This window comes from Rhea americana, unplaced genomic scaffold, assembly GCF_003343005.1.
Source record: "Rhea americana isolate MKP2758 unplaced genomic scaffold, rheAme1 scaffold_69, whole genome shotgun sequence".
In the NCBI taxonomy this organism is placed as follows: domain Eukaryota; kingdom Metazoa; phylum Chordata; class Aves; order Rheiformes; family Rheidae; genus Rhea; species Rhea americana.
The window spans coordinates 4,262,207-4,282,065 of record NW_028186856.1 but is presented as its reverse complement, the minus strand read 5'-3'; the positions used below and the strand labels follow the sequence as shown (position 1 = coordinate 4,282,065).

The 19,859-nt window shown below is 41.0% G+C and overlaps 2 protein-coding genes across 6 annotated transcripts; both read right to left on the bottom strand.

Moving 5' to 3' along the window:
- WBP11 (WW domain binding protein 11) lies at positions 1 to 11,854 on the bottom strand. The gene is made up of 12 exons (XM_085321339.1): positions 11,717 to 11,854; positions 10,153 to 10,260; positions 9,306 to 9,337; positions 8,665 to 8,758; positions 8,053 to 8,249; positions 7,283 to 7,416; positions 6,390 to 6,589; positions 5,348 to 5,542; positions 4,608 to 4,709; positions 3,968 to 4,276; positions 1,830 to 2,012; positions 1 to 1,099 (listed from the first exon to the last, which is right to left on the bottom strand). The coding sequence occupies exons 2-12, from the start codon at positions 10,214 to 10,216 to the stop codon at positions 666 to 668; spliced, it is 1,944 nt and encodes a 647-aa protein (XP_085177465.1). The 5' UTR covers positions 10,217 to 10,260; positions 11,717 to 11,854; the 3' UTR covers positions 1 to 665.
- A 2,164-nt stretch (positions 11,855 to 14,018) lies between these two features.
- SMCO3 (single-pass membrane protein with coiled-coil domains 3) lies at positions 14,019 to 19,016 on the bottom strand. 5 transcript variants are annotated; one of them, XM_085321243.1, is made up of 4 exons: positions 18,992 to 19,016; positions 18,240 to 18,561; positions 17,663 to 17,768; positions 14,019 to 15,820 (listed from the first exon to the last, which is right to left on the bottom strand). In XM_085321243.1, the coding sequence occupies exon 4, from the start codon at positions 15,803 to 15,805 to the stop codon at positions 15,128 to 15,130; it is 678 nt and encodes a 225-aa protein (XP_085177369.1). In that variant the 5' UTR covers positions 15,806 to 15,820; positions 17,663 to 17,768; positions 18,240 to 18,561; positions 18,992 to 19,016; the 3' UTR covers positions 14,019 to 15,127. The 5 variants fall into 5 exon arrangements, with proteins under 5 accessions (XP_085177369.1, XP_085177372.1, XP_085177374.1 ...); XM_085321246.1 differs by having other exon boundaries at positions 14,019 to 15,817; XM_085321248.1 differs by lacking the exon at positions 17,663 to 17,768.
- Between the last annotated feature and the right edge of the window lie 843 nt (positions 19,017 to 19,859).

The window sequence follows — 19,859 nt, the reverse complement described above, 5'->3', positions numbered from 1 at the left end:
TTTTGATACACTGAACATTTATTGTCTTTCACAAGACAAAATGAAATTTCCCCTGTCAGTTAAAAGCCATCAAGATGACTGTAGAGGGGACAGGGTGCAAAATTCCAGTGTACAGTATATGCAACAAGTTACCTCCCTGACTACCCTGGAAGAAAAAATGATTGATCAATCTCACTGCAACTAAAAAAGCGACAGGATTATAAAATATTTACAGAAAAAAACAGTACAGAAAATAAAAACTTGACAACCATGTGTGTGTATGAAATCCTGCTAACATTTTTTCTGGCTCCTTAAAAATTTGCTCCACTACCCTCACCAGAGCATTCATGAAGTGAAAGGTTTTCAGTCAGAGCATTATCATACTCCCTCAGAGTACCACTACCTCCCACCAAGGAAGGGGAAAGACTCAAGGAAAGCAGCATCACCTTCTTGACTGCAATTTCCTTCCACTAAGTGGACATGCTAGCTCTGAAACGAGGTCCTGTCACTCCTCATCTGCCATGGTCTTTATTCAGAGCAAACTGGTAAGTTAACCTGTGGGTAGGGAAGTATTCCCTGTCATGAGAGCCCTCTCACTGCTTGCAGGAGGTCCTTTTCTTCTCCTCCCTCTGCAGGAGTCTGATCTCTGTTTAGAGAGCAGGAAAGCTGACTAGGACTATGACAGGTCACAGGAGACCTTCCATTTCCTTCATGAAGGCTTCATACACATCATCCTTTGTCTGTACAGAGATAGGGGCAGACGAACCAGCCTTAGGGGCTGCTTTAGTTAACTGGAGAGTAGGCTCATCATCTGCTTTTCTCTGGGAGGCAGCTGAAGCTCCTTTATTCTCCCGGCGCACTCGCAAGGCAGTGGGCACAAAGCGAGTGATCTCTGCCTTGGGGTTAGTGATCTGCGGCTTGGCACTGATCGTGGCTGTAGCTTTCTTCTCAATGGTGGCCGCACTGGTGTCATCCGCCTTGGGACGCTGAATCAAGCTGGGTGGGGCACTCAGTACCCCAGGATTTGGAATAGGAGCTGGTGGGAAAAGCCCAGGCGGGGCAGGTCCTAATGGAGGCACCAAAGGTGGCCGTAACATGCCCGGGCGAGGAGGAGGGATACCTGCAAGAGGAAAAAAAGTATGAGCTGGCTCCACACTGTGAGCCTGAAAATCTTTGACAGAAAAGCAYACAGGCTCAAAAAGCAAAGAAACATCAACAAGATGCAACTGCACTAGCTTCAGAAATTGTTTTCAATCCTGCACTAACCACTGGTTCCCAAAAGGAAGAAAGAAGAAAATGTTGAGAAAAAAAGTGATCCTCAGACTTTACTATCTCCAGGTGCCTGTATATTGTTCCACCTCTTTCAGATTACCTTGTTCTAAGCTGAAAGTGAAGTTTCCTGGTCAGCCACTTGGCTGAAGTTTCAGAACCATCAGAAATGAGAACAGCAGCATGAACTCCCCCATCATCATTGTGCTCTGGTATTATTCAGAAACACAGTTCAGCTAAACTGTAAACTCTGAATACTCCTCCTTTTTTTTTGTTATTTAATGACAGATTTCTTGCTAGCAAACTACACAGAACAATATTGAATTACTTATTATTATTAATATATAGGAAAAGAGACAGCTACAAGGGACCAACCAGGTAGAACTTCCCAAGGGAGTACTTTTAGCCCCACAGAGAGGAACATGGACATATTGGTAACAGGGCATTATTTAAAGCCAAAAGGAATATTTATTTTTYCCCCCCATCAGATTTACTGGCTTGATCATCACAGTAAAGGTTCTGAGTATACAAGAATAATAAAGCAGAGAGAGACCCTCCTCCATTCTAACAGAAACCTTTACCTGGTGGGGCAGGAGGTGGCAGACGAGGAGGGGGCCCACGTGGAGGAGGACCTGGGGGCAGACCTGGCGGAGGGCCAGGGGGAGGGCCAGGKGGCCGCCCAGGAGGAGGGCCTGGCGGTAGAAGTCGAGGTAAAGGCCCACGCAATCCTGGCAACCCAGGAGGTCTCAGGAATGGAGGAGCTCCTGAAAGTATATGCACAAAAAAGAGAAGCTTCTTTAATAGATAAAAGAACCATCGCATCAGGTAATGCTGAAGACCCTTGATATGAACTCAAAAGCTGTGTCCATTACTAGCCAACTGCTAAATTAAATAAATCTTCTCAAAGTTTCAAGAGACGGTAGTCCTAAGTCAGAGAAAAGTTTCTTGGTAATAGTCAGGTATATTCCACTGCCTGAGAAAAAGCACTATACTCCCCTTAAGAGGCCTGCTAGGCTCTTTTCAACTCCTGGTACTTCCAACCACACTAAAAAACAAAGCGACCATTTTGATGAGCAGGCATTTGAGCAAATCACTTTGTCACACTTAACTGTTGTATCAATCCCCAAAATCTTCCCCTTAGATGAACATTTCAGTTATACTGTGTTAAACCTCAAAATTCTGTCAGGTGGCCCTAAAAACTTGCCTTCTTTAAGGGTGCAAGTGCAGCTCTGACATCATAGTCACATACTTCAGAGAAATACATAACATCCTGATGTGCTGAACTCCAAATATAATGGACCAAGTCCTCTTCCTTATCCCAAACAGCTATTTCATTAGGTGCCATGTTTTTTTGATATATAGAATCACTTTGTCATGCAGCTGAATTGAGTTCAGACAATCATTCTGCTCTTAGAAACATACTGAACAAGTGTTACTTCAAAGGTTTCATCATTCCTACTCTTCAGATTTGTTCAGAAAGATATCGKCATGCTCTAGAATGTGTCTTATTCCCAATAAACCATACTCATAACCCATCAGCCACATGCTTCCTTTCATCCTGACGCTACTTGGAACAGGGCTCTTCCCCATGTACTGGAGGAATAGCTGAGAATTGCTACTGAGTTGACATAAGTCTAAATTCAAACAGCTAAAAGTGAAAGAACTTTTCACTCTGAAATCTAATTGCCCTTCTGGCCTGAAAAGAAAAAAATATCTTGCTCTAATAAAAGTAGCTGTTTTAAAGTTTAGGTCCCTCTCATCAGGAAACATCAAAAAGAAAACTGAGAGTGGTGGGAGGAAGGAGGAAATATCAGGGAAAAAGGAAAAAAAAACAAAAGCAAACAAAACTTTGCCTCATCCCCCCTACGTTGTTAAATCATGTTGTTTATGCTATATAGAATTAAAAAAAAATTAAAATCATTGTATATACTACTTCTCACTACATTCYAACTAAAATATCGGCCTTTGTGATGCAAGTATAAAAGCTCAACAAACAAATTTAAATCCTTTTTTTTTTTAATTACTAAGCAGACTGTTATTCAGTTCAGGTAAATGGTAACCCCACTAACTTACAGAAAATAAACTGCTGTCTTCCTCTAGATCCAAGAAACTTAGGTCCTTCCCCCCCACACACACACACCAAAAGCATATACCATAAGAAAACTGATATTGATCAGATGCTAGCAGTCTCTAGGCCTCCCAATACTGATGTAAGTTCAAGTTTAATGCTTATTTCATCTGAGGGTGATTTTCTTCCCTAATAAGACCTTAATACCTTCTGAGAGTGGAATAACAGAAGCCCTCCTACTGTAGCTTGTTTAAAAATAAAATTGGACAGTGGCTCCCAGGCTTGTTTAATGTTCCCTCACGTGAGGACCAGGGTTGCAGCAGAGAGGCACATTGCATTCTGTGGGCTTTTTCATAGTTCAACACTGGTTCCGCTGCTACCCTTCAGCGTTAGTGCTACAAATGAGCTAATATCATCGGGCTGACTACAGCTACACTGGTCTGATGCCCCAAAAGCACAATGCAGCAATAACAGACGGAAGAGACCACAGATACCTCAGCAACTGCCACGTTGTTCTCTTTGGGATCTTGTTCCTCAACCATAACACRTACCCATTCTACAGCTTCGTAACCGCCAACTAAGCAATGGTCTGCAGCACTGAGAGTCTGCAACCTTCAAACCTGGGCGGGGAGGTAAAGATCAAGTGTTCACCTGGTGGAGGCCCAGGAGGAAGGCCGGTGGGTGGGCCTGGGGGTCTCAGTGGAGGGGCCGGAGGTGGCCCTAGAGGAGGTGGTCCAGGCATAGGAGGTGCCTGTATCTGAGTTGGAGGAACAGGTTGTGGAGGAGGTTGCTGCTGTTGTGCCTGGGAGGTTGCAGTAGAAGATCCAGTCTCTGCAAGAGCTTCCTCACTGTGTTGTTGTTGTTGTTGTGATGTTTCTTCAGACTCCGAATCTTCCTCTTCCTCCTCCTCTTCTTCTGAATATTCCTCCACTTCTCTCCCTTCCTCTGGGATTTCCTGACCTGAGAACAGTCATATTTATAAAATCAGCTCTCAGCTATTCTCTTTTTTGAATACTACAGAGAAACTTAAGTACATAAAATAAGAAAAAAAAACTCAACTCTGAAGAAAGAATAAACCCAATCACATTTAACTACTACACAGAAAAAGCAAAAGCGGTACAGAGTTCTAGGTAGTGCTGCCACCTAGAGCTATACTCTCCTGTGAAGGCTAAAACCTACTACCAAACCAGAACTTGAGCTATGTGATACAGGAGCATAAAAGATGAACATGGAATAACTTCCTATGACCAGCTGAAATACGAGTCCACTGAGATGTATCTGTATCACTCACCTGCCATTCGCAACATCATGGCCTGGAGTGGAGTCAACTCTTTCATGTTCTTTTTCTTTTTTCGTGATTTCCCAGGCATGTCTGCAAACCGTACACTATGACCTGGGGAAAGCAAACCATGAAGAAAGAGGGGAAAAGAAACACATATATGAAAGTTTTCTACCTGGTGTGGAAAATACTTCATTTTAAAGTAATGATGCTCCTATAAGAGTTARCGGTGGTATTAGTGACTTCTTAAAAATTTTACTAGCCTCTACCCTCAGTAGAATTCTCTACCAGTTGAATCTCCTCTCCCCCCCCAAATCAAGAAAAAAGTTACTAAATTTCATATTACTAATGCTTTTAGATGTTTTAAATTAAWAGTGTTGTTTAATTCACTAAACAGTGACAATATTTTACACTGAGGCTTATTTTCTGTAGGGTATTGCGCTAATTCAATGTTTTATGCCAAACACGGTTTGTGACCTTAACAGCCTAAATCAAGTGCCTCAACCTGGAAAGTATGACGCATACTCAGGTATTTCACATCTGGATAGTTTCCCATAGGTCCATTTACTTAAATAATAATAAATAATAAATAATAAAAAAATCCACCTTCATAAAGTGTGGGGGGGGGAGAGAGGGAGAGTGTGTGTGCACAGATGTATGCACATGCACACACACTAAGTCAATAATACAAACTATGTTAAATAATATTCCTCTTTTGACAAATCAAAATCCAATCTAACTTCCCATCAGACCTGATTTCTTCTCTTCGCCACCTTCCCTCTCCTTGTCATTATCACGATGCAGGAAATCCTCGGCTTCACTATCTGCATCTGACCTATCGCTGTCACTGTCATCACTGCTCTCATCGTGCTTGTCTTGATCCATATCCTCAGGATAGCCTTCATCTTCACTAGTACTGGAGATATCATCATCATGACCTCGCTGTCCTGCAGGAAGCAAAGTAGTAGAAAATGCATGAATACCAAATATACAGGTATGAAAGAGCACTTTAGAAATCTGGAGTTAGAAATTCTCTGTATCAATAGAGTGAACTTTTTGTGATTCCTTTATTAAGGAATATTCCTTAAGGAATATTTGAGAGATTCTGTTCATAAGGTTTCTGATTCCTCTAAACCTGCTGGCTAATTTCCATGAAGACAACACCCACCCAGATTCACTGGTTCATTTCTGTCCAGCAATTTCTCCCCTCTTTGAAATACTTTGATCTTTTCTGGTACACAGGAAAGCTGATCGCTTCATTGGCAAAAGTTTCTAGACATGACACAGTAACTGCATGAAAAAATGGACTCTACAGTAACTGCATGAAAAAATGGACTCTAGATTCCTATAACAAATGCATGCCCAGGTTTGTTTCAGTTCCTTTGATAAAGTAAAAAGGCTTCTCTGAGAAAGGTGGGGGTTTTCGGGTTTGTTTGTTCGCTTTCTTGTTTTGTTTTGTTTTTACTGCAATGTTTCAGCCTTGTTAAGGCTGTAGTGGAAGATATCTAGCCTAGGCAACATAACAAAGAAAGTAAGCATCAGCAAGTTTTAATTAGTAGTTTCAACATCTAAAAATATAGGTGCTAACAAAATTGCAGRTACTATACTATGAAACGCACCAGAATCACCTCACTGGCACAATCACTTACAATGAAACCCTCCTCAGGTAGTATAAATACCCGTATCTCCCAAAGAACATCTTGGCTAAGGCACACTATATTTACAGTAAAACTATGTGTAGCAAAGCAGAGAAGTCTAGGAAAAATGCAGACAGGAATAAGGAAGTCCTTTTACCTGCTTCAGAACTGTAAGAAGTATCTTCTTCTCGCCTTCGAGGAGCCATCTCCAAGGTGAAACCCACCTTACGCCCATACATCTGTAGGACTTGAGGTGGGGGTGGCCCTGGAGGAGGTCCAGGGGGCTTCCTGCCTGGAGGTAAACGTGGAACACCAAGCCCAGGAGGTGGAAGCACAGAAATGGATCTAACTGGTGGCCTGGAAATAAAAAGGGAAACAAATCCAGAAGAACAAAGGCATACACAAACATGAGATTAATAGAATTCTTTACTCCTTCTCTCATCATTGCTTCTATTGAAGCATTCTATAAACAGATACAAATGTATAAAYAAACAAAYAATAAATAAAGCTTTGCCTGAAGGGGTTTACAACCTCATTCAGACACAATTGATGAAAATCAGACAAAAGAAAGCTTCTCAGAAGACAATTTAAGAGACGACTGAAATAAACTGAACACTGAATTCCATTACAGAAGCTGACTGAAGTCCTCAAAAAGGTAGTGAAAACAGAAGACTATTCAGAAAGAAACACTCTAGAGTAAGAAATCACACTAACGAGTAAAGTAGAATACTAGCAAAACAAAAGAAAACATGCAGAGCAACTTAAGGGAGCATTAGGTTCAAAATTTTGGCAGGGTTTTAAGCCGAACTGATATGCAGAAACACGAATGCTTGAAGACAGTGTACTACTTGTAAACCAGCTTAAACAAACAAAAAAAAGTAACATTAGGCAAAGATTAAGAAAGGATTTGACAAAACAAAAAGAAAACTAAAGTACAATTCACTCCCAGAATTTCCAGTTTCCACTACTCAATATTACCTCTACATCTAGCTCCTTCCTAGTAGTACAAGGGCCACTTTTCACTTCCCCTCCAAGCTCTTTTCCACTTACCCATAGGCTGATGTCTTCTTGAGGATAGAAGGTGGTTGGGCCCCAGGAAGGGGAATGTCCTGTATGAGGATGTTGGAGGGTGCATGAGGCATATCTGGTAAAGGGATACTTTCCACTTCAACGTGCTGAGCATTCTGGGGAGATGAAAAAAAGAGGAGGAGAGAGAATAGGTTAATCCCACAGAAACTACCAAACAGCTTCTTTACGCTACAGGATACAGAACACACGGGACCTGCCACCACTTGTCAAAGGTGCCTGTTCTGATAGCATGTTATCTTACAGCAGTTCAGGACAAGGATATTTGGAAAAAAAAAAATCAAAGGTAAAAGCCTCCAGTGCAAGACACACCACATGCAGCACACTTGTGAAAGGCTTTAGCATTTTAACCAAAATCCAGCCAGGTTTTCATTCCCCTTTAGACCTTTAGYCCCCATAGCAAAGATGCTTAAGACAACTGTGCCTATACCTTCTATATAACCAGAAGATATGAAGTGCAGGCTGCTGCACTTTCCAAAGGGAAAATCTTAAGAGACATTTGCACTTGGGCAACATTACATTCTCCASTGGGGTAGGCAGGAATTTCAAAAGAAGCTCTTTAAATGAATGCCAGGGAGTCTCATTATTTCCTTCAACAGAATTGGCTGAAATTCACAGAACAATCTGCTGCATCTTCACAAATAAAGCTCCCTGCATTTGTAACYGTCACACCTGAAGAGGGAACAAAATATATAATTATAGACCTGTAGCTGTGGTAGTATAAACAGTATTACCTTGACAGCATCAAAATACTGGCTGAGCTGTGATCTCTTCTGCTCGTACTCCACTTCCAACTTGCGCAGCTCTTTATAGATATCAGGATTCTCCTTCTCATAGAGCCGCAAGATACGTTCAAAAGTCTCACGTAGTTTTTTGCGTTTATCCTTTAACACTTTTTCATTAAGTTGTGGCTGTTGTACAGGGTTAAACTCTAATTCAAGACAGCAAAAATAAAACAAAAATTCAGAAGTGACTCTACAACTGTGATGAATGAAACAACTTTAAAACAAACAACTTCCAATCCCTATTTTCAAGAAGCCTTCAGCCTTAAGRCAACCCCTTCCTTCAACTCTAATCTGCCACACACCTACTCAGCCTTTATTGCAGCCATCTTCTCCAAAAACGTCGCCTTCAGACACACACACACATAAAATCACTTCAAATCATGAGGTCCTTTATTATTCATAGAAACTCCCTCTCACAGAGTTTCTAATAGGAAGGAAATAAGGCTACTCCGTCTCTTTTAGTCTCTCAACTGTCCCTAAAAGCTATTCCTCTCTAGATAAAAAAAGAAAGAGAGAGAGAGAAACAATGCTCAAGTCCAACACCTAGTACTGCTCACTTACCCATCTCATCCAATTTTTCCATGTCCCGGATAATCTGCTTTGGATCTTTCATCTTTAGYACAGCTGCTCGTACCATCATCCGTTGCTTTTTGTTCTGAAAATATCAGATCAAGGAGATAAGAAAAATGTCACAGAAGAGACAGAACCTTTGTATCAAAGACTTGTCTCTTAATACTCCCATTCCGAAAAAAAGGCATTTCRAAACGCTTTGCAGATATTAACAACAGTACATTCAAGAGCAAGATTAAAACCACTGGGACTTTTAATTCCACTCTCTACTTACAAATGCTTCCATAATTCATTCACTTCAATGAAGACACATATAACCAGCAAGTTAAACCAACTAACCAAAAGGGTACAATAAAACATGCCAACAATTTATTTATTTTTATTTCTAAGAACTTACAATAATGTTTTGGAAAGTCTTAATCATCTCAAGTTAAAATACAGTAGATTAACAATACTCAAAACCAAATTTGTATTTCCTTAAAGTATTTGTTTAGATAATATTTTCCAAAGTGAATCTTTCAAAATCAGCTGAAAYATCTGCAGTCTACTCAACAGTCATGGCCCATTAAAATTACAAACACGATGTACAATACAGAGGATGCCAAATAAACGTTCCTGATCTCTTTATTTACCTTCTTTAGTTCCCTTTTCCGAGCTTCTTTACCTAGAGAGGGGAAAATAGGAAAAGAAAATAGATTGAAAGAGACAATTATGTCCATGGAGAACTTCCCCCTCATCAGGACTATTGCCCTGTTTCTCAGCAGTTGACTTGTTTTACACAAAAAYGTAACTTTTTAATGTCATTTTCTCACTGAGAGAGAAATATGGCTAGAAATATAACACAAATAAAACAGAATTTTACAGAAAGATTGGAAATCACTTTCCCTCATCTGTTTCTATACAGACAAGAACTACAGACAGCAAGTCATAATGATATTTCCAGTTACTAAAGGACTGTTGCCCAGAAGCTGCCTATAGCAACAAACAACAAATGGGACTTTAAAACAAAATACATTTTGAATACACATCTAAAATAAAGTACATTCATAACAGCAGCGTGGGTATTTCTGTCTGCTTAGTGTTGATAACAGACCAGACATGTTACAAAAAGGGGAAGRAAAAAAAAAAAARGGATTAAATGATTTCCTCATCCAAYCYGAGCATATACAAAATTCAACACATTCCTCAGATTTTGGCTTCAGATAGATTAGCTATGCMACAAGAAGTTTGCAGTTTAGCTTACAGCAAAGTAAAGAGATCTTAGAACACTACAACTATAGTAAAAACTAAGAGATAAATACGCTCTCTTGGGAAGCTTTTATGCCAGCCAAAACAAAGATAATATTTCTGAAATGCGGGGAAATCAGTTCATATTCACATATGAGGACTTTCCTTCTGAGATAAAGTGTTTTTTTGCATTTGTTTAAAAAAACTCCAGGACCTGGCATTCACATCCATTTAGCTTTTATGGATACTTACGGGCCTGATCTGTGGGATTCATGAACTTCCCACTCTTGGTGGATGATGTAGATCTCCGCCCCATCTTGACCTTTTTCTTCTTTCTCAAATAATAATAATAAAGAAGACCTGGAAAAGATAAAAGTCTCATATCCTGCACACCAATAATTTGAGAATGATTATTTTCCCTCTCTAAATTAGTAAGTGGCTTCCTCAAATACTTGTCAGCTCTTCAAATCCTAGTGCAACCTCAGGCAGTTATAACAGAATCATCCTATTTTAATCAAGAATCTGTTAGTTACTCACTTCAAGAGTCAAATCAATAAGCTTCCGGTTTATGTCATTTGGGGGAAGGGCAAGGGGGGAAGAAAAAAAAAAATCACACATGATTTTCTAAGAAAACATCAGAGATCTTCTAATTTTTCATTTACTCCTGTAAGAGCTTTCCATTCCTCTCTATTTCATACGCTTCCTGCAAATTTCTTCCTTTCCTCACTTCTAAGTTGTCCATTGTTCCCCTTCTGAGGGCCCATTAAATCCATCAGCAAAGATTTTGCACATATCCACATCTGCTTCTCCTCATTACAGACCACTGACATGCTATTGCCCTTATGCTCTCTACCTCTATACCTCCACCAGTATCATTTTAAGCTACATTAAGATGGGAAAAGAAAGATTTTCTGGAAAGAGTTACTTCCTGGTTTGAAACAGGTTTTTTAATTAACTTACAGATAACTACAGGGAGGTCATAACTACAGCTGTGCAGGCACCCTTTCTCACAGTTCTAATCTGCATTTTCTCCCCTCTGCATTCAAACCACCACCACAAAAAATACACAAATTCCATCCCAAGAACTAAAACATCCCATAAACTGGGAGTAGATGGGATGCAGTTTTCAAGTCACCATACTGCATCCAAACAGGTAGTGTCCAAACACAATGAAAGACTTCACAAGTTCAGTCCAAARTTCTTGATACCCTTGCTGTAGCTTGCCCCACACATCCTTTTCCCCTTATTGCAAAAGCTGCCACTTTCAAACCACATTCATCTACCTACTATAAAGAAGTTTAAGCATAAGTTTCATTTAGGATTTCACCACCTGACAGAAAAGATTCCTAACAAGCTCCAAGGATTAGCTGTASTCAGTGCACTGATCAGCAAAAGTCCACAGAGTTCATGGTTTATGCTACCAGATTATGCAAACCGCAGGCTAACTGTGAGCAGCTGCACCCCACGATTTGCGATCACCAATATGTCCTACTTACAGAAATAATTACAATGATAGATTTTTTTTTTTTTTTGCAAGACACTACCATTTCTGTAGCTGAGAATGCTTAGAAGATAGACTTACGAGTTGCTCATGCACGCTCTACTTCCCAGATTTCTAATACTGACAGCAGAGAACCGGGGCAGAAAGTGCCCCATGAGGGACTCAACAGTCCCGTCCCTTCCCTCTCCTCCCCTCCCCCAACCGGGGCGGGGGGGGGAGGGGGGGGAGGAATGGAAGGGGGAGGAAGGCAAGGCAGTACCGCATGCCGCCTTCCTTTGCCCGCTCCTCTTGCCCTCCCAGCGCCGCTCCTCTCACCCTATGCCTGGCTGGGCCGCGCGGCTCCCTCCCGCCGCCGCCGCGGCCTCTATAACGGCCGCGCTCCTCGTTGCCGCGGTCCCGCCGCCATCTTGAACCGGGACCGAGTGGCGCGCCGCCGTAAAGTGCGACTGCCGTGCTACACCGCCCAGAACGCCGCTCCGGAAGTAGCGGCCTAGCGCGCCACGTGCGACTCTATGATTCCGCTCCTTTTCTCTCCGTCGTACCGAGATTGCTCTATGGTTCGTCTGGGGTGGAATCACGCGGGGATGTGTTAGTGCAGCAAACCCAACTTAGGTTTCTCGTAGCAGTCTTAGCAGGAGCTAGATTACACAAGACGTCAAGCACAGGCATCTGCAAGCACCTCAAGTGACAAGCTGCATCCAAGGCAGCTGTCAAAAGCCATAAAAGCTGCATGTGTGCTGTTTATTGGTGGAGAGAAATTCCTGGGCCTGACCGAACACATATTTAGCCAGTTAGATATCTGTCCAGTAAGAAATGCTGCCAAACAGCTACTAGACAAGAAAAAACATTGTCCAGCCTGTACAGTTCCCACGCAACCTGTGTCCGTATCAGAATAGTCCTGTCACATTTCACTTGGCCTGAACGTACTTCTGTCATTTGGAGAGTTAGCACCAGAGGGTCTAGAGTGGAAGGATCAGCAGTTTGCACCCAGACTGGCTATGGCCCCTTCAGAGAAACAAGTATGAGATTTATCAGAAGGCAAGAGAAAGTAGATAATTGTTTCCTATTTTGAGGGAAAGTATTTCAATTACTTATCAGACACAGTGAGCTAGGCTCTTTCTGCTCTGCTGGATGTTCTCCCKTGCATTTAGCCAGTTGAATGCAAGCTGCGCTGAGTTCAAGAACCAATAACTAATGTCAAGCATACATAACTGGCAGTAATACAGGCAAATCCCAGAGATTTTCTTATTCTTGCGGCTGGGGAAAAGATGTTCCTTTTTTTTCATTGGGGGGGGGCGGTGTCCCCAAGCTAATTTTCGTGTTTCTTACCTCAAAACGGCCTTCTCCAGCTGCAGCCTCTGTGAGGTCAGGGGCCCCGTCTTAGCTCACAGGGTTGCTGGTCCAACCTCTGTGAGGTCATGGCCTCGGGCTCTATAAGCGGTGGCCCGAGGCTGCCAGCGTCCTCGGCATCTTTACCATCTTGTGGACACGAGGACACCTTCCACGCCTGCTTTCTCAAGGAACCCATTTTTCCTTTGATCCCACCAGCAACAAGGATCTATCAAGAGGTGAATGGCGACTGTATATCTTTACATGCTTCATTGCGTGTGCCCATCCCCTGACACGGATTAGCGTTTGTTTTAAAGAAAATGTGGACGARCTGCCTGAAAAATATGATAGATTTTTCTTTGTCTGACGCCAGTATTCTCCTACAACAGTGGCTGGCAACCTCAGAAAGGTATGTAGCAAGAAACMGGTGTTTCTTCTTCCTAAATTAGAGTGTACAGATGCCCATAGAAAATGAGCACAAACTGGGACTTCTGGTTGCTCCAAAACTCAAAACATTACTGTTCTGCTGATTGACAGTGCCTTGCCTCTAAGCAAGTGATAATCTCCTGTTTCTACTAAGCGCCACACTTCCTAGGAGCTAGGAAAAACTGCACCTTAGAGGGGCTTCAGGCCATCATGCTACCATGATACTTTGTCCCTAGGCAGGGCAGCGCTTTTTGCCTCTTCTGAATTGCCTCTCCAGACCTACATCACCTAGGCTGGGGCTTGTGTTGGGCCTGCTTATTGGGCCAGCTGTGCCATTGCTGGCAGTCACCCAAGCTCCAAAGCCAGGGGCTTCTGCACTGCCATCTGTCAGAGCTACTTACGAGCTGTCGGCTGCTTTGACATCTAGTGGCTTCCATGCAAATAAGAATAAAGGCAAAGAGGCCTGAAAAAATGATTAAAAGTGGGAAAGATGGGAAAGAAAAAAAAATATAGGGAAGAATTAAGAGAATGAACAGCTTTTCTGTTACAACTCACCTATCTCTTTGCTTTCCTGGGCATAATCCAATTATTATTAATAATCATTTAATGTTGCTAATATTGAATATTAATAAACATGTATGAATATGAATATGCTTTAGTGTAGGGGAGGCTGGTACTAAAAATGTACCTATGCAGAGTCCTACTATAATAATCTGTCCTGCATAGAAATAGTAATTTATATATTGTATCATTAATGAAGATTTTAATCTTTTTTCTTAGTAAGTACACCATATGATTTGGCTTCAGATTGATTTTTTGAGACAGAACAAAACAAGTAGAACAAATACAGGAAGGAGAGCTCTTACAATGTTTAGATGCATTTTTTAATAATTATTAAATTGCATTTTTCTTCAAAGAACAAAGCAAGAAAAAAAAACACAGTAAATTAGAGAAAGAAACTGCAGATCATGTTCTTTCTTCTAGTTTTTTGTTTTTAAAATCTGCCACATAAGGACATGTGTAACGTCAGTAGCATGTCATCAAATGCAGAATGTGAGTATGCTCTTGGCAGTCCCACATTGATGACTTGTGAAACACTTGAAGAGAAAATAARTTCAACAGCATGTCTGTGGTCTAGGGCTATGATCCTAGTAATACTTGCACATGTGTATAATCCAATTTCAACCAACAGCACAGCATATGTGCCCAGAACTAAGTACCTGTGATGTGGCAGCAGCAGGGCATTACTGAGCGTAAGAGATTATCCACAGACACCTGGAACATTACAGCTGATTTCTCTCARTTGTGGGGCAGGGTCATGTTTGTCTGCAGGCACATGATTTTCTTAACTGCTAATCTACTGGGATTAGAATTTATTTAAAGAAGATCTCTGGCAGGCTCCTTAGGACAAGAATAGGACAGGAAATATTTATGCTTCAGCAAGTCCTTATGAGCACTTCTATGAAAAGAGAATTCAGCGTATCAGATTTAGTGCTAATCCACACTAAGCAAATTTAGCCAGTACAGCTGTCCCGATGAACCCTCTGGAGGATGATGTGGGATCGTTTATTGAAATCGTTTTCTTCCATTATGATCTCACCTTTGTTAGAGAAACACAGTAAGAAAAAGATCATACTTTCTAACCACTACTGCTCCACCAATGAAATTATTGTCATTAGCACTAGTTATGTTTCTGGGTAGTTATTTACAATGCATTCCGGAAAACTATTGAACAAAAGGTGCCAAGTATTTGAACTGTTGCCTTGCAGAAGCACCCTTAAACCAATTCCTTATTGGTACATTTCTGTTCCAGTTCCCTCCTCTGTCACATCTCTTGTTCTGTTACCACTAGAAAGAAAAATACATGCACAGCAGGAAAAAAAATCATTTTACCATAGTGAATCAAAAACATTTAGCAGACACAGCTGCTGCAGTTGCTATCATGGCAGGAGCAAGAACACCCAACTTCATTTATTGTGCCTGATGTCTCACCAAGGAAGTCACTTCATGGATGGCACGCTGGTATTTTTCTGAGGCTGCTTTGAACTGGGCCAGATGTTCCTCATAGCTTCTCACAGCAGCCAGAAGCTGATTCCTCTCCACGGCTCCCAGAATGGCATGGAGGATCATTTCAATGCCAAGCCCAAGAATGGCAATGCTGATTCCCCCAAGAACAGATGCCCCAATCTGTGCAAGGASACTCACAAGTTTGCCAACAGTGAGAGTTATAAGATTGGAGCCAATTAGTTTGATAGCTACCATCCCAGCTGTCGAAGTYGCTTCTCCAAGAACAACAGAAAAGACCTTATGGGCTATTGCAATTTTCTCCAGCTCGGGCTCTTTAATATCATATAACTTCTGGTACAGCACAGGCTCTAGCTTTTCCTTCATGTCACTATCAATCTTCTGTACTTGACATTGAATCTCGGTCATTGCTTGGATGATAATGTCACAGTTTTCCTTGACAGTACCACTCTCTCTCATCTTAATATGAGGAATCATACACCCAAGGTATTCATTCAGTACGCCAGCCAGCTCATTTGTTGCATGGAAGTTTGTGGACATGCAGTCAAGCAATTCCTGATGCAGATGGATCAATTCTTGACGTCTCTTGGGGTTATCTGGGTAAAGGAGGTCACTCAGCGCCATTCTTCAGAAATGCTACTTTAAGAGAAAAAAGAAAACTTTATTCTGTTTAATACCCCAGCCATTAAAGAGAAGTAAATATACTCCTTTGTCTTTCCTCATTGATTCTTCTTMTACTTGGCAAATCAAATCCCAAGGTATAGTTTATAAGCCTAGAAATCTTAATCATTGTTCGGGGTCTTTCCAATGCAGGTATTGTATCACTTCAGACCTTAAAGTTGCACCTACTGAATGTTGCCATATTGAAATACCTTTGAACTTGACTTACTGAAGCCAAATGATTGCAAAGGGACATTCTGAAACATGGGCATATTCAGATCAACAAAAACAATAACAAATATGTAATTAGCAGGTTGGTAAAATGAATATGTGATTCTTTACCTAGAAAGCTGAAGAGGATWGAAACTGAACTGGTTCATTAAGAAACACACTCATCTCATCTGCAAAATCTAAAATAATCTGAGGACTTGCAATGCCTGTKCTAAACACTTTTGTATCAGCCTATTTTCTTCAATTAATGGCATCTGATTTTACTGCAATGGCTTGTGGAGTGTACACAACTGTACTAGCATAAGTGTGTTTTATGCAGTATACTGTATCTCTTCTCATGTTCAAGAGAACGTGTTATCGTATAAGCACTTTTATACTAATAAACTAATACTTGGGAATTCATAAAGAATAGTGAAAGCTTCTTAGATAAATCCACCCTAATATCACTTTGCACATATTTCCCACTGTATTATATTTCCTAATATTTAGCCCCTATTCCTTATTRTTGTTGATTTTTTCAGTGTTACTATTCACCATTCTTTATAATGCTATAAATAGTTCCCCACTGATTTTTTACTCGCAGCTGTCAAACAACTATAGACAGCTCCTTGGATGTTGAATGTGCCATGTAATCGCAGTGAGGTGCGCCTGTTCCAGTAAGATGCGCATGATAACAGAGTGCCTTAGAGCAGTGAACACCGGCTTGCAGGGAGTGTCCTACCTGTGCAGCCTGGCTTCTCCTGTACCCAGGCTCTCCTGTTTAGATCTAAAATCAGCAGGTGCTCACCAAGCTCCTATGACATGGCTGGGCAGAGTCTGTCCCTCTCCCAGAGCATAAAATTTGATTTTTTTTTCTCTAAATGCCTGTGTACAATCCTTATGGTCATTGTTCCTGTCTGAGCTATCTCTGTTTTGACAATAAGAAGGCATATTTAATACATTTTTCAGCATCAGCTGCATGTCAACATACAGGGTCCAAAGTGACAGCTACCAAGGATTACAGAGTTATTCCTCATTACTAAGCTTTTGTAATTAGCTCTGTGCCACTTCCTTTTAACCCAACTGCAAAAAAAAAAAAAGCTTTAGCCTGATTTTGAGTTTTGAGTTGAAAGAAGTCTGCATTCTGGGGTGAACTGTGAATGAGTAGAATGTCTGATATCTTTCTTGGTACTTCTGCATTCTCAGCCCTCTTATTGCAAATCTTGGCCACTTTTATGGATTAGTTTGCATTTTTCCAAGATAATTGAAATTGTTACTGGTGCCTACATAGCACAGTTATAACTACAAATTGTTATGRGTAGGAGATTGACTAGATTTTTCTTCTGTAACAACCCCTTTCTGTTATTTTGGTGGTCTTAGTTCTTGCAGAATCTATTAATTCCAAATCATCTGACACTGATCCAGCCATATTTCACCAAATGCACCCCTCCCACAACAAAATCACTTTAGAAAACAATGATTTCCACAGTCCCCTAGCTAGCTTTTAGTCCCAACATTGAAATACAWGCCACTCTGAAAGGATTTTTTTCCCACAATATTTTGTGCAGTACTGTATGTTGAGTTAGGTTTGCATTTCTTCCAGTCACTTACCTTGTAGCTCTATCAATGAAATAAACTCTTTAACTCATCTTACTTCAGACTGGAGGGAACAAAGTTCATATACAGTAAGAGTYTGTGATTTTCGGGAAACAAAGCCCTGTGAATGCGAAGTATGATTTCATGTCAATTCTGCCTTAGGGGTATTGTTGGCCTGCTTGCTGACTCAGAGTGGTGTTAGATCTTTTCCACTACAGTGATGTTTTGTTAAAAGATAATTTGCTTATTCTTACTTACAGAAACTGTGAGAAAACAAATTGTTCTAAGAATAACAACACTTTGATGAACATCGTACATACTAGAAAGATAAGGAGACATTTTCTAGCATCTATTATTTATCCATTACAAGAATTATTTCAGGTTCCTATTACCACTCTTGACTGTATGCCTCTTAAAAGTAAAATTACCTCTCTCTCTTCGCATTAACACTTTTGCTAGTTGTTACATTCACTTTCAACAGTTTGACTGACTACATATATTTTTGTATTTCTGCATATTTCTTCAGTTCCAATGAGATATTCTCCAGGAAAGTTTCCAGGGGCTTTTCCAGTTAAACTTTTAGACTGCCTACCTGATTTTGACTGAGCGCTTCTGCAATCAGCTGAATGTGTGCAGGACAATGACTTCATCCTCTTTCCCCTGGATACCTCTGGTGGTTTCCAGCAGCATGTGATGAGTTATGGATACAGAGCCAGAGGCTTCATCTGGGTCCTGTTGCCTGCCTTCTCTCAGTTACTCCTATTGGATGATGTTTTCCATCTCCTTTCTCCTCCCCTCCAATTACAGCACATTTCAGTTTATTTCAGGCTAGTTCACAATTGTTAGGTCCTCCAGGCCTGTGTCCAAAGGCCTTCTGCTCATGGAGAGAATAATTACAGCATGGATCCATCTGCCTACAATAAAAGTGCCATCATAAGCACCTATAACCATGACTGAAAGGAGATGGTATTACAKGCTGTTGTCAGAAAATTTGACATGTAGGGCAGCACTTTTCATTCATCCAAGTGCAGGATTAGGTTTCATACTCGGTTGTATAAGTTTCTGTTGCTTATAAATATACATAATATATGCTRATCTTTTCAGCTATTGCTTGAAATGATGAATTGCTGCCATGACTGTTTTTGTACACCACGAATTATGGAAAAAAAAAGTTGAACAATCCAACACAGATAGAAAAATAAATACCAGAAACCATGAAGTCAGCAGTACAGGCTTTGTCTGTCCCAGCAGGAGAGCCTATACTTCTGCATTCATCCAGATTAGACACCTTCTATGCACTAAGCTTTAGAAAGGCAGACTCACTGTCCACCAGGACCTACTCACCAGTGCTGTCTCTCCACATCAGAATGGTTGAGTTCTCACATGAACGTACAAAACCAGTTCTTCTGTCAAGCATAAAACGAGTCATTTATAATTGCTAGCTTGGTTTCCCCTGAAAGCTGAGCTATTTTTCAGTCTAGAGCTAGAGCGGAAAACTCTCCTTGATTTCAGAGCTGTAGGCATGAGCTAAGAGAGAACACGGATGATTTAATTATTACTTTTCTGCATTTAGCTGTTGCCAGCTCTTTGCCAGCTATGACTGCTTTTATGAGAGTGTCATGCAGCCCTGAAATATTGAACTGAATTGAATTCATCAGCCTAGCAACTGCCTCTTTATCACACTCTATAGTCCTGGAAGCTGATTTCAGGTTCTTAAGGTTTGTGGTGCATGTGAACCATTCTCTTCTGCAGCCCCTACTGTATTGAATGGAACATGATTCAAGTTGATTTGAACAATAAACCAGCAGTTTTGTTCCAGTTTTGCTCCAGTTCTTTAAGCAAGATAATAGCTGTTGTTTCAGACCTTTTACATTTGGGGGTAAGGACTTCATCTGATGTGTTTGTCACTCATCTCCGCTGCAATTTCCCAGATCCTCTCCTCTGAGGTAGTAAGAGGGGAGGAAATGGCATGGAGCCCCAGAGCCAGCTCTGACTTAACAACAGTGGAGGCTAAAATCAATTTTACCACTTCATGCAATTTCAGAATACTTTTACCAGGGTAAAGGAAAGGAGGGAGAGGTATGGGGCAGAGCTGAGCACTAAGAAAAGAACCTTGAAGTATATGAAGTGGGATGGGGAATTGCAATTGCTTGGCTACCTGAAATTGCACATCTAATTGCAACAATAGCTGATGAAACATGGCTGCTGGTTG